This window comes from Palaemon carinicauda, chromosome 5 (assembly GCF_036898095.1).
Source record: "Palaemon carinicauda isolate YSFRI2023 chromosome 5, ASM3689809v2, whole genome shotgun sequence".
Taxonomy (NCBI): domain Eukaryota; kingdom Metazoa; phylum Arthropoda; class Malacostraca; order Decapoda; family Palaemonidae; genus Palaemon; species Palaemon carinicauda.
In genome coordinates, this window is record NC_090729.1 from 192,331,996 (window position 1) to 192,345,131 (window position 13,136).

The 13,136-nt window shown below is 41.7% G+C and overlaps 1 protein-coding gene across 2 annotated transcripts in view; it reads right to left on the reverse strand.

Annotated features, from left to right (window-relative positions):
• The window catches only part of LOC137641691 (reticulon-4-interacting protein 1 homolog, mitochondrial-like), a 53,052-nt gene that overhangs the window by 21,002 nt on the left and 18,914 nt on the right, over positions 1-13,136 (reverse strand). For both annotated transcript variants that reach the window (XM_068374492.1, XM_068374491.1), the window contains exon 10: positions 3,271-3,464. In XM_068374492.1, coding sequence (XP_068230593.1) covers positions 3,271-3,464 — 194 coding nt within the window. The remainder of the gene's footprint in view (positions 1-3,270; positions 3,465-13,136) is intronic.

Below are 13,136 nucleotides of genomic sequence, written 5' to 3' on the forward strand. Positions count from 1 at the left end.
ATTGCAGGAAAGGTCTTGGCAAGAATGTCAGATAACTGATAATCAATCAATCTTGTCAAGACTCTTACTAAATACATTATGAAATAGAGCAGAAACAATCCTACCAGAATCCCAGTGTGGTTTCCGCCCATCAAGAGGAACCTTAGAAATGATTTTCTGAGCTCGCCAACTACAGGAAAAATCAAAAGAATAGCAAAAACCCATAATCCTTATTTTTCTACGACCTCAAAAAAGCATACAACAGTGTACCAAGAACAGCCATGTGGTCTGTCCTCAATTGCTTTGGAATCCCTGAGCCTTTTGTTGACATGATCAAGGTACGATTCCACAATAAACGTTTCACCTACATTAAAAACTTGTTCAGGAAGGTAACCCTCTGGTTACCCCAGCCATGTCAAAATTGCTTTTGACTTTTGGCCAAGGAGCAATGATGTCATGTATCAACCTATTTATGTTGACATGTTGCTGTTTAACTAACAAAGGAATATAGATAGAAAATGAAAATTGCAATTGAAAACTGAATAAATTTTCTATACAGCATTTATAGTTACACAAGCGGATGACGCCAAAGTGAGTATGGATCACTCATAAGTGAGTCACCAAATCCTAAGAGGGTTAATTATCTCTGTCAATAAATTAGGATACACACTTGCTGTTATCTACTTCGCACTAGCAGCTTCACCTTAAACTTTAGTGTTTTGAAAATTTACATGCTCATTAAATTGCATGAACTAAACCCTATTGGCCACAAACTCTTCACTTTTACTTCTTTCACCCTTACAATGTCTCAAATAATCTATTTGCTTTCTCTAATTATCATAAGGCTCACTGGGATACGCTGATGACTCTGGTCCTCCAAACGAAAAACTAGCAATCTCTTCATTTTAATGAGACCATTGCACTGTTTCATAATTACGGTCAATTTCATGGGAAAAGATCCTTTCACATGCTAAAGGATACAATCATTACCCTTGATCATCGATTGTTTTAACGACTCGGTTGGAGAGTGTAGCCGATATTTGCCAGCGTTTCTCCCTTTTCTGCCCGTTTCACAAGGTCTAAATCCGAGATAAAGGGTGTCCTTTTCTTTGATGCACTGCCATCATTGTCTGCCTTATGTTTGGAAGCCATGACCACAAAGAGAATGATAATTCATAACAAAGTATCAACAGTAACTGAGCGAAGCTTTTACATTGTTCTCTTTTCTCAGGCACTGTGTTACCTTTTTTTGCTGGCGCTATTAACCCTTTCGCCCCCAAAGGCATACCGGTACATTCTTGCAAAACACTGTTATATACATGTTTTTGATAACCTTTTGAGAAACTTCAGGCATTTTCCAAAAGAATGAGACCAACCTGACCTCTCTACGACAAAAATTAAGGCTGTTAGAGCAATTTGAAAAAAAATATATAGCAAAATGTGCTCGAAATTTAACCTTATGGCATGGGTAAAAGAGTTAAGAGATATTGTCATGCCGTAACTATGCGAGGTAGTCTGTTCGTTTGTAATAATGCAAGGATTGGAAGTTGACACATATTTCCTTAACCCTTTTACCCCCAAAGGACGTACTGGTACGTTTCACAAAACCCATCCCTTTACCCCCATGGACATACCGGTACGTCCTTGCAAAAAAATGCTATAAAAAATTTTTTTTCATATTTTTTATAATTTTTTGAGAAAATTCAGGGATTTTCCGAGAGAATGAGACCAACCTGACCTCTCAAAGACAAAAATTAAGGCTGCTAGAGCAATTTAAAAAAGATACACTGCAAAATGTGCTGGGAAAAAAATAACCCCCTGGGGGTTAAGGGTTGGAAATTTCCAAATAGCCTGGGGGTAAAAGGGTTAATAATTTAAGTTAGGTGCATCATATGTACGAAACGACGTAAGCAGATCCCATCATAACCTGAATATTTACTGTATAAGTTGTTGTTTAAAAGGAGCTGTCATCAAACTAAAAACAAGATGTACTGTATTTTGGAAACCTGAATTTTCCACAAAGCTGAACATTTTGCCTATCAATCCAAAATGAATTCCACATAAAAGACAAAACCTTATTAGAAAATCAAAAGGGTATTACAATTTGCTTGGAGTAATTTTAAATCAAAGCTTCTACAACTTCGTGTAAATAAAATCAAGACTTCAACCTGCACATTACAAACAAAAAGAAAGGACTTGAGTATTTTCAAAGATAATCTACTTCAGAACTAAAAAGGGATTTTGACGAAGGAAAAATCTATTTCTGGGGAGAGACCTGTGACGGCCGGTGAAAAGAGTCCTTCTTTACACTTTTCTGATATAAATCTTCAAAATATACCAGAGAAAGATAAAAGCATGGAATGCAGAGGTTACTACCCTCGCGCGAGCACCTCGTGGGTGTCGTGTATACGTCAGGGGCGTGTGAAAACCACTATTCACAGGCTGTCTTCCATTTAGATAACTCCTTCATCAAAGGGAAGGGCCGTAACAAAGGCCCCAGAAACCACACTTGGACCACGCCACCGTCACCCAACACGAACCCCCTCTAGGTCATCCTTCTGTTTTGGACTTGCCCGCATAGTCGTATTTTTTTGTGCTCTCGGTGTTTTTCAAGTGTTTGTCGTTAATTCATCATGACTGACGCTACTACAGTATCAGTGGTTTGCACTTTACAAACAAAAGAATCAAAGATTCGCCAAAACATTTCTTCAAAAAAAATATGAAATACATTTGTACCAAATTAATTCCAATGTAATGGCAGTAAGACTTAATACTGGCAACAACTGAAAATACAATTTGGGAACGTAACTGCCATAGTTAAGATCTCGGCTATAAATTGCTATAGAAAACTAGTTGGAATAAGAGACCGGAGTAGAAGTTTTCAACACATGGAAAATACAAATATATATTCTTACACAATTTTTTTTAACAATTCTAACTTATACACTTTACCACTTACTTTTAGTTTCGACTAATCCACCGTCTTACAAAACTTGTCATTTTCTGAGTTACGTGAGCAGACAAGCATGCAAAAAGATACTGTATTAAGATGTAAAATATACAAAACAGCTATTGAAAATTAACACTAAAACAGACAATATACAGCAGACGTTAAAACAAATCCTACTGAGGTCTTAGCAAAAAAGACACCTATAGTTACCAGTTGCCCTTCAAGAGGCATGATCTATATTATTCCTCCTTTGAGGAAGACTTATTTGTTTACATACACACTACACAAGCATAGCAATCACTACAAATGGAAAGAACAAACATTACAAAATAAAAACTTACCTGAATCGTACAACTGTCTTTCCGATTTGTTCACCCTTTGCCACATGTGCAAAGGCCACTTCAGCATCTTGCGCCGAATAAGCCTTATCTACGACTGCCTGTAATCTCCCTGAGTCAACTAATGGCAACACAGCATCTAATACCGTTCCATTTACTTCGAATGTTGCCCACCGACCTCCAGTAACTAATGGTGACTAGAAAAGATAAAACTTAAATTACATTTCAATTGAATACAAAATTAAAGTATAATTTACAAAGTCAGTTACATTTCATCAAACATTTCTAGTCATAAAACGAACCGTATACTGTATGCTTAACCGTAAAATTATTAAAAATTTCAAATCATAAAATTATTTGTACCTGTCTAAAATTTCCTGATGATAAAATATGAAAAGATTACCATTCCAGAAATTGAAAACCACAGCACAGTATATGAATTGAATTTAGTGAATGGGCAAGGGAAGCCATTCAGTACCTTCTTCATTATATTATTTGTAACTAATATAGGGACTAACAAGATCATTTTTTCTTATCCATATTACCGGTACTTATTAGAACAGGCTAATATTTTTATAAAACTCCTCTGATGTTCATATTGCATCCCTCTCAAAGCCTGGTTTTATAGATATGTAGTCAGCCCGGGCTTTGGGTGAGTTTATACTTCGCTATTTCACTCATATGCGACACAGAGAACCGCAATACCTATTAAATAAAATAAAATATTCACGATAAAAAATCTCGTGGTGCGATGGTTAAAATAGCCTGTACTCCTATGCATTAGACTTGCTTTGCGTCACTTTCCTCTCTCCCCACCCAGCTCCCGCTGTATACGGTATATCCATTTACTGTGATGAAAAATTACTGCTATATTAAAATAAACTGGATTTTGATTTAACCCTTTTACCCCCAATGGACGTACTGGTACGTTTTACAAAACTCATCCCTTTACCCCCATGGACGTACTGGTACGTCCTTGCAAAAAACTGTTAATTTACACTTTTTTGCACATTTTTGATAACTTTATGAGAAACTTCAGGCATTTTCCAAAAGAATGAGAACAACCTGACCTCTGTACGACAAAAATTAAGGCTGTTAGAGAAATTTAAAAAAAATATATAGCAAAATGTGCTTAAAAAGAAAACGCCTGGGGGTCAAGGGTTGGAAGGTTCCAAATAGCTTGGGGGTAAAAGGGTTAATTGATGTATCACTTAACTGTATCCAATAATAAGAAGTAATATTCACATTTTAGTATTGTATTTGTAAATAAAAACACAGCAAATTATCATCTTTTCATTGTTTACATTCATGTTTTTCAAATCAGCTGATTAAGGCATGTTACCGAAGGATATTTTATATTTCCTAAAAGAAAATTATTACTAAGATATTTGTTTTTAATTAATAAAATAAGTTTTATTTGTTTAAGAAAGTATAAGAATAAAACAATTTGTGAGTTTTTACATAATGTTTACATAATAATTCACTCGATGTTTACATAACGGCAATCACCATCTCTTGGCAAAAATTTAAACAATCCAAGTTTTCCAAAACAAATGTTTTTGGTGACAGAAATATTGTAATATTGTAAAGATAAGATTAATTCTTATTTTTCAATATTTAACTTAGCCGGTGATTATAATAGCTGCAGCTCTGCTGCTCGACAGAAAACTCTACGGAAAAAATCCGCCAGCGATCGCTATGCAGGTAGGGGGTGTACTTCAACAGCGCCATCTGTCGTCCAGATACCCAGTACTCATTGTAAACAAAGAACTCAATTTTCTCTCTGTCGTGCTACCGGCAAGACCTACGAATTCGCTGTTGCTAACTGGATTTGTTTTCACAACTATTTGGTGAAGTACACTATTCTAGTTTTGAGCTTTCGCTGTGCAGGCTTTCTCTTCAATAAATCCTTGCATTCTTTTTTTGATTACGGATTATTTGTTGATGACTTTGGATAGTTTTTGAATTCCCCTTTGACCAATTCAAAATGGCTGACCCTTCTCAAGTCCCAAAATTCAGGAAGTGTAATGCTAGGGACTGTTCAAGGCGTCTTCCGAAGGCCTCTATCGATCCTCACACTGTTTTTTCCAATTGTCGGGATAAAACCTGTCAATTGGAAGATCGATGTGAGGAATGCGTTGGGCTTTCGGAATTCGATTTTATCGAATTCCAGAAATATACACGTAGGCTAGAGAGAGATAGAGTCAGGAGAAGTTCCTCTCGTTCTGTTGAATTTTCCTCTCCTCATGCCCCACAACCTATTCCTTCCCCTGTAGTGGTTGCTCCTAATCCCCCTTCTGGCACTCAGGAATCTTCGATGGCTGATATGATGCATGCCATCCAAGCTCTGGGTGAGAGAGTTGAGTCTCTGGCTAGTGACCGTAACCAGCTCATGGCGGACGTCAAGGAGCTGAAGTGTAAAAGTGCAGTGGGAAGTGATAAAGTGAGTGATAGTGTTGCGCTTGAGGGTTCGTCTGTTCGTGCCTGTCGTCCTCCTAGTCCGGGACCTCTTGCAAGCTCCCAAGTCCAGGGGAGAAGCAATGTCGTACGACCAATGGGTTCGAGAGGCTTTAATCAGCGAACAGACGTTCCCTCCGTGGTTTCGGGCGTATCTACCCAAGATCGTCCCAACCACACAAAGACGAGAGAGCCCATTAATACCTCGTCTGCGGAAGGGGTTTCTCGCAAGAAACCATGGACCAAGGTCTCACGACCGTTAAAGCGCAAGTCGGTCCCTTCCGCGCAAGTCCAACGGCCCAGCTGTAGCCACTGGGTCAGTTCGGACTCGCTGCAGTCTTCCGATGACTGCTCACCTCCTAAGAGAGGCAAAGCGGTACCGCCTCAGACTGTTACACCGTCTGTCGCCGCACCTGCTCCTGCAGACCCTAAGTGGTCTTTGCTGCAGACCATGCAGTCCCAATTAACGTCACTGATGCAGGACTTTCGTGCGGAGAAGGTTGCTGCTGCACCAGCCTCTTGCCTACAACCAACCACACACTCGGTTGTGCGTCCTGTGGACGCTGAGGCGACCTTCTTGCGCACTCCAGCTGAGAGAGTTCCGCCACCCATGCGTTCCAGTGTGCCCTGCCAGCCGCATGTTGACGTTCAGCGACGCACGGAGCCTTCCGTTGACGTTCGCGAGGTACAACAACCGTCAGAGTTGTTTTGTTTTGACGCGGTGCGTCAACCTCCGCAACCCAGTGTGGTTGCCACTGCTCACCCTCATCAGGCTTCTCAGTCTGGAGTAGACGCTGTGCGTCCCCGCGCTGCTATGGTTGTTGCCAGCTCAGACTGGGCAACAGTTCCATGACGTTGCGTCCGGTTCAGTCACGCGTGCACCCGTGCGACCGGACTCAGCTAACCAGCCGTTACCTACTCCATTGCCGCTTCCTCCTCAATACTCGGATGATGGACTTTCGGATGATGATGGTGCTGCTCACGTTGATGAACCACATTCGGATCTTGACGAGCCTAAGTCCACGCAACCCTCTTTGGACTTTAGAAAAGTTCTAGCTCTGTTCAAAGAGATGTTTCCGGACCAGTTTGTGTCTGTGGCTCCGCGCTCTCCTCCGTCAGAGTTTGTATTAGGTATGCCGTCATCCTCGCCTGCCTTTACTAGACTCGTCCTCGCACGCTCGTCCAAGAGAGCTTTACGAGTGATAGGAGAATGGATGTAGTCCAAAAAGAGTCTAGGGAAGACAGCCTTTACGTTTCCCCCTGCTAGACTCTCTTCTAGATCAAGCGTCTGGTATGCCACGGGAGAAGTTCTTGGCTTGGGAGTTCCTGCCTCTGCCCAGGGCAACTTCTCAAGTCTTGTAGACTCTCCCCGCAGGCTAGCCATGAGACGCTCGAAAATATGTTGGTCATCTTCGGACCTAGACCACCTTTTGAAAGGGATATTTAGAGCCTTTGAGGTCTTCAACTTTTTAGACTGGTGTCTGGGAGCTTTAAGCAGGAATATCTCTTTGACAGAGAAGGAAACTTCCTTGCTCATCATGTCCTGCATGGACAAGGCCATACGTGACGGGTCTAATGAGCTTGCTGCATCGTTCGTATCCGGAGTCCTCAAGAAGCGTGAGAACCTTTGCTCTTTCCTGTCAGCTGGAGTGACACCTTGTCAAAGATCCGAACTTCTGTTTGCTCCTCTTTCTAAGTGCCTCTTTCCAGAGGACTTGATTAAGGAGATTGCTGCGTCTTTGATACAGAAGGACACTCATGACCTGGTTGCGTCCTCTGCTCGCAAAGCCACCCCTTTGCCTACCTTGTCAGCTAGACCAAGGATGGACACTCCAGCGTCCCGATTTATTCCGCCCTTTCGTGGCAGAGCCTCCAGCAGAGGAGGTGCTCGTGCCGAAGGGAGACGTGGAAAGAAGAAAGGAACCAAGTCCTTTAAAGGCAGAGTCTGACTGCCAGCTTCTTCAGACAGCAGTGGGAGCCAGACTCAAGAACTTCTGGCAGACCTGGGAGAAGAGAGGCGCAGATGCACAATCTGTGAAGTTGCTCAGAGAGGGGTACAAGATCCCGTTTGTACGAAAACCCCCTCTAGCAACGTCTCCCATCGATCTCTCTCCCAGGTACAGAGAGGAAGACAAGAGACGAGCATTGAAACAGGAGGTGTCTCTCTTACTAGAAAAGGGAGCGGTAGTCAAAGTCCTGGACCATCAAACCCCGGGCTTCTACAACCGTCTCTTCTTAGTGGCAAAGAAGACAGGAGGGTGGAGGCCGGTGCTAGACGTCAGTGCGCTGAATGTCTTTGTCACAAAGCAGACGTTCTCCATGGAGACCACAAAGTCCGTTCTAGCAGCGGTCAGAAGGGAAGACTGGATGGTCTCTTTAGACCTAAGGGACGCATACTTCCACGTCCCCATCCACCCAGACTCCCAACCTTTTCTGAGATTTGTTTACGAAAAGGTTGTCTACCAGTTTCAAGCCCTGTGCTTTGGCCTAAGCACAGCTCCTCTTGTGTTTACGAGGCTGATGAGGAATGTAGCCAAATTCCTTCATTTAGCGGACATCCGAGCCTCCCTCTATTTGGACGACTGGCTTCTAAGAGCTTCTTCCAGTCGTCGCTGTCTGAAGGATCTAAAGTGGACTCTAGATCTGACCAAGGAATTGGGTCTCCTTGTCAATATGGAAAAGTCTCAAGTGGTCCCATCCCAAACTATTGTGTATTTAGGGATGGAGATTCACAGTCTAGCTTTTCAGGCTTTTCCGTCGGCCCCCAGAACAAGCCAAGCCCAGTTATGCATCCAGAACATGCTGAAGAAGGAACGGTGTTCAGTCAGGCAGTGGATGAGTCTGATAGGGACACTATCATCCCTGGAACAGTTCGTATCGTTAGGAAGACTACACCTCCGTCCTCTTCAATATCACCTAGCTGTTTACTGGAAAAAGGACAAGACGCTAGAAGCGGTCTCGATCCCCATTTCCGAGAAGATGAAGTCTTGCCTGACTTGGTGGAAGGACAGTATCAGCCTCAGAGAGGGTCTGCCCCTGGCTGTTCAGACTCCCAACCACGTTCTCTTCTCGGACGCATCGGACGTGGGCTGGGGCGCGACATTAGACGGTCGGGAATGCTCGGGAACTTGGAACTCGAGTCAAAGGACAATGCATATCAACTGCAAGGAGCTACTGGCAGTTCATCTGGCCTTGAAAAGCTTCAAGTCTCTCCTTCAAGGCAAAGTGGTGGAGGTGAACTCGGACAACACCACGGCTTTGGCGTACATCTCCAAGCAAGGAGGGACCCACTCTATGACGTTGTACGAGATCGCAAGGGACCTCCTCACCTGGTCAAAAGGTCTAAACATTTCGCTTGTAACGAGGTTCATCCAAGGCAGCTTGAATGTCATGGCAGATTGCCTCAGTCGAAAGGGACAAACCATTCCAACAGAATGGACCCTACACAAGGATGTGTGCAAGAGACTTTGGGCCACATGGGGCCAGCCAACCATAGATCTCTTCGCAACCTCGATGACCAAGAGGCTCCCAATATATTGCTCACCAATCCCGGACCCAGCAGCAGTTCATATAGATGCCTTTCTCCTAGATTGGTCACATCTAGACCTATATGCATTCCCCCCGTTCAAGATTGTCAACAAGGTACTGCAGAAGTTCGCCTCTCACGAAGGGACAAGGTTGACGTTAGTTGCTCCCCTCTGGCCCGCGAGAGAATGGTTCACCGAGGTACTTCGATGGCTAGTGGACGTTCCCAGAACGCTTCCTCTAAGGGTGGACCTTCTACGTCAGCCACATGTAAAGAAGGTACACCAAGGCCTCCACGCTCTTCGTCTGACTGCCTTCAGACTATCGAAAGACTCTCGAGAGCTAGAGGCTTTTCGAAGGAGGCAGCCAGGGCGATTGCTAGAGCAAGGAGGACATCCACCCTTAGAGTCTACCAATTGAAGTGGGAAGTCTTCCGAAACTGGTGCAAGTCAGTATCTGTATCCTCGACCAGTACCTCTGTAACTCAAATAGCTGACTTCCTTTTATACCTGAGGAAAGAACGATCTCTTTCAGCTCCCACTATCAAGGGTTACAGAAGCATGTTGGCATCAGTCTTCCGTCACAGAGGCTTAGATCTTTCCAACAATAAAGATCTAAAGGACCTCCTTAAGTCTTTTGAGACCACGAAGGAGCGTCGTTTGGCTACACCTGGTTGGAATTTAGACGTGGTACTAAGATTCCTCATGTCTGAAAGGTTCGAGCCGCTTCAATCAGCCTCATTTAAAGATCTCACCTTAAAGACTCTTTTCCTGGTTTGCTTAGCCACAGCTAAAAGAGTCAGTGAGATTCACGCCTTCAGCAGGAACATCGGATTTTCATCTGAAACGGCTACATGTTCTCTACAACTTGGTTTTCTAGCCAAAAACGAGCTACCTTCTCGTCCTTGGCCGAAATCGTTCGATATTCCAAGCCTATCGAATATGGTTGGAAATGAACTAGAAAGAGTTTTATGCCCTGTGAGAGCTCTTAAGTTCTATCTAAGACGAACTAAACCTTTACGAGGACAGTCAGAAGCTTTATGGTGTTCAGTTAAGAAACCATCTTTGCCTATGTCAAAGAATGCTTTATCCTATTTTATCAGACTGTTAATACGAGAAGCTCATTCACATCTGAGTGAGGAAGACCAAGCTTTGCTGAAGGTAAGGACACATGAAGTTAGAGCTGTCGCAACTTCAGTGGCCTTTAAACAAAATAGATCTCTGCGAAGTATAATGAACGCAACCTATTGGAGAAGCAAGTCAGTGTTCGCGTCTTTTTATCTTAAGGATGTCCAGTCTCTTTACGAGAACTGCTACACTCTGGGACCATTCGTAGCAGCGAGTGCAGTAGTGGGTGAGGGCTCAACCACTACAATCCCCTAATTCCATAACCTTTTTAATCTTTCTCTTGAAATGTTTTTTATTGTTGTTTTGGGGTTGTCCGGAAGGCTAAGAAGCCTTTCGCATCCTGGTTGATTTGGCGGGTGGTCAAATTCTTTTCTTGAGAAGCGCCTAGATTAGAGGTTTTGATGAGGTCCTGTGGTATGGGTTGTAACCCTTCATACTTCAGATCCTAGGGGTCGCTCAGCATCCTAAGAGGATCGCGAGGCTCCGTAAGGAAGACGTACTTAAAAAGGCAGAGTAATTGTTCAAGTCGACTTCCTTACCAGGTACCTATTTATTTTATTTTTGTTATTTTGATAACTTCTAAAATGAAATAAAAAATCCTTAGCTCATAATAATGTAAACATATATTGCTGGTCTCTACCCACCCCCCTGGGTGTGAATCAGCTATTATAATCACCGGCTAAGTTAAATATTGAAAAATGTTATTTTGATAATAAAATAAATTTTTGAATATACTTACCCGGTGATTATAAATTAAAGGACCCTCCCTTCCTCCCCAATAGAGACGCAGTGGACCGAGGAAAAAAATTGAGTTCTTTGTTTACAATGAGTACTGGGTATCTGGACGACAGATGGCGCTGTTGAAGTACACCCCCTACCTGCATAGCGATCGCTGGCGGATTTTTTCCGTAGAGTTTTCTGTCGAGCAGCAGAGCTGCAGCTATTATAATCACCGGGTAAGTATATTCAAAAATTTATTTTATCATCAAAATAACATTTTTATTTTACTTGAACATAACTATAGTATATGATTATACTGAGCATGAGTCAATCCTTCCAAAGTACTATGTAAGTAGAAAAATAATTACAAGTATGAAAAATTCAGCTGTTTTTGTTCAGTTGTTATTGTGGCTGTATGCGTTTATGCAATGATTATAACGTTACTAACTATACTTTTATCATTATCTTTTAATTTTTGAACCCATTGAAGTAGAGGATGGGATAAGTATTATTACCGGGCTACTGTGGATGTCGGGCAGTACTGCGCAAGAGAGGACGCATCAGGAATTGCGCCATGCTTCATGTCATTGCGTAGAACTTTGGACAAGAAGGGTTAGTGGTCGTCGTATAAAATATGCACACATAATTAATCTTAAATTGTATATCATACAGAACAGTATTACACTACAGAGTTTATTAACACTTTTACCCCCAGGCTATTTGGAACTTTCCAACCCTTAACCCCCAGGGTTATTTTTTTTTTCAAGCACATTTTGCTATACAGTATATATTTTTTAAATTGCTCTAACAGCTTTAATTTTTGTCATAGAGAGGTCAGGTTGGTCTCATTCTTTTGGAAAATGCCTGAAGTTTCTCATAAAGTTATCAAAAAAAAAAAAAAAAAAAATGTAAATAGCAGTTTTTTGCAAGGACGTACCAGTACGTCCATGGGGGTAAAGGGATGAGTTTTGTGAAACGTACCAGTATGTCCTTTGGGGGTAAAAGGGTTAACTACTGTGAAACGTACCAGTATGTCCTTTGGGGGTAAAAGGGTTAACTACATACTTTACTCTACAATACTGTACAGTACAGTATATAAATGTAGGGTACGTGTGCGGTCGGTTGTCAAAGTAGTTGAGTCATCAAAACGAAAACACCAAACACTTACAGTACAGTTAAGGTGTACTATAGTGATATTACCCTACAGTATATATATTACAGTAATATATACTACAGACTACAGTATCAGTGAGTGTTATACGGTACAGTATTACTAGATAGGAACAACTGTGTTTTGTTATAATTGTATGATGACTACTCGGTAAAATTATACTGTATAATACTTTGGTCAGTGCAATAACTAAGTACTGTAGTGTTACGTACTGTATTGTAGCCTTACCGTGTCCAGTGCGTAGTGTACACATGTGCACATGTACTGTACACTTACTGGTTTAATTTCACACTATTTACACTGATAGAAACCAAGTAAAGACATTAGTTATCAGTACTTAGTATGTTATATATGCGAGCGTAGGGAATGGGTAGCGAGTTGTTAGGTTAGGTTAGTAGTTATCCCACCCTAGGCCACCAAAGATACGCAAATTTGAGCTTGTCCCCCTGCCTGAGATGGTCACAATGTTGTACTAGAGGCCTAAGCCTATTTAAAGGAAAGACAACAGGACATTTTTAGGTTTAGCGTGTATGTCGACATAAAGCAAGGAATATGACCATCAGGTGAGTACAGTATAGAAATAATACATTTATTAATAAAATTCCTTTTTTCTATTTTATGCACAGTAGGTTATAAATAAAAGTTACAATATTTACAACAGACATCATTACTTACTAACTAAAAGACCTTCATTGATAATTTAAAACTACTGTATGCCAAAGATCTCCTTAAGGGTTATCAGTAAGTGTTTCAAAGTAAATTCAGTTTTTTATATTTTTTAATACATTCATGATGATGGGTAAGTTTAAACGTAGGGTGCCTGGGTATATGACGGACTACTACCCTGTATACAGTAAATGGAATACTAC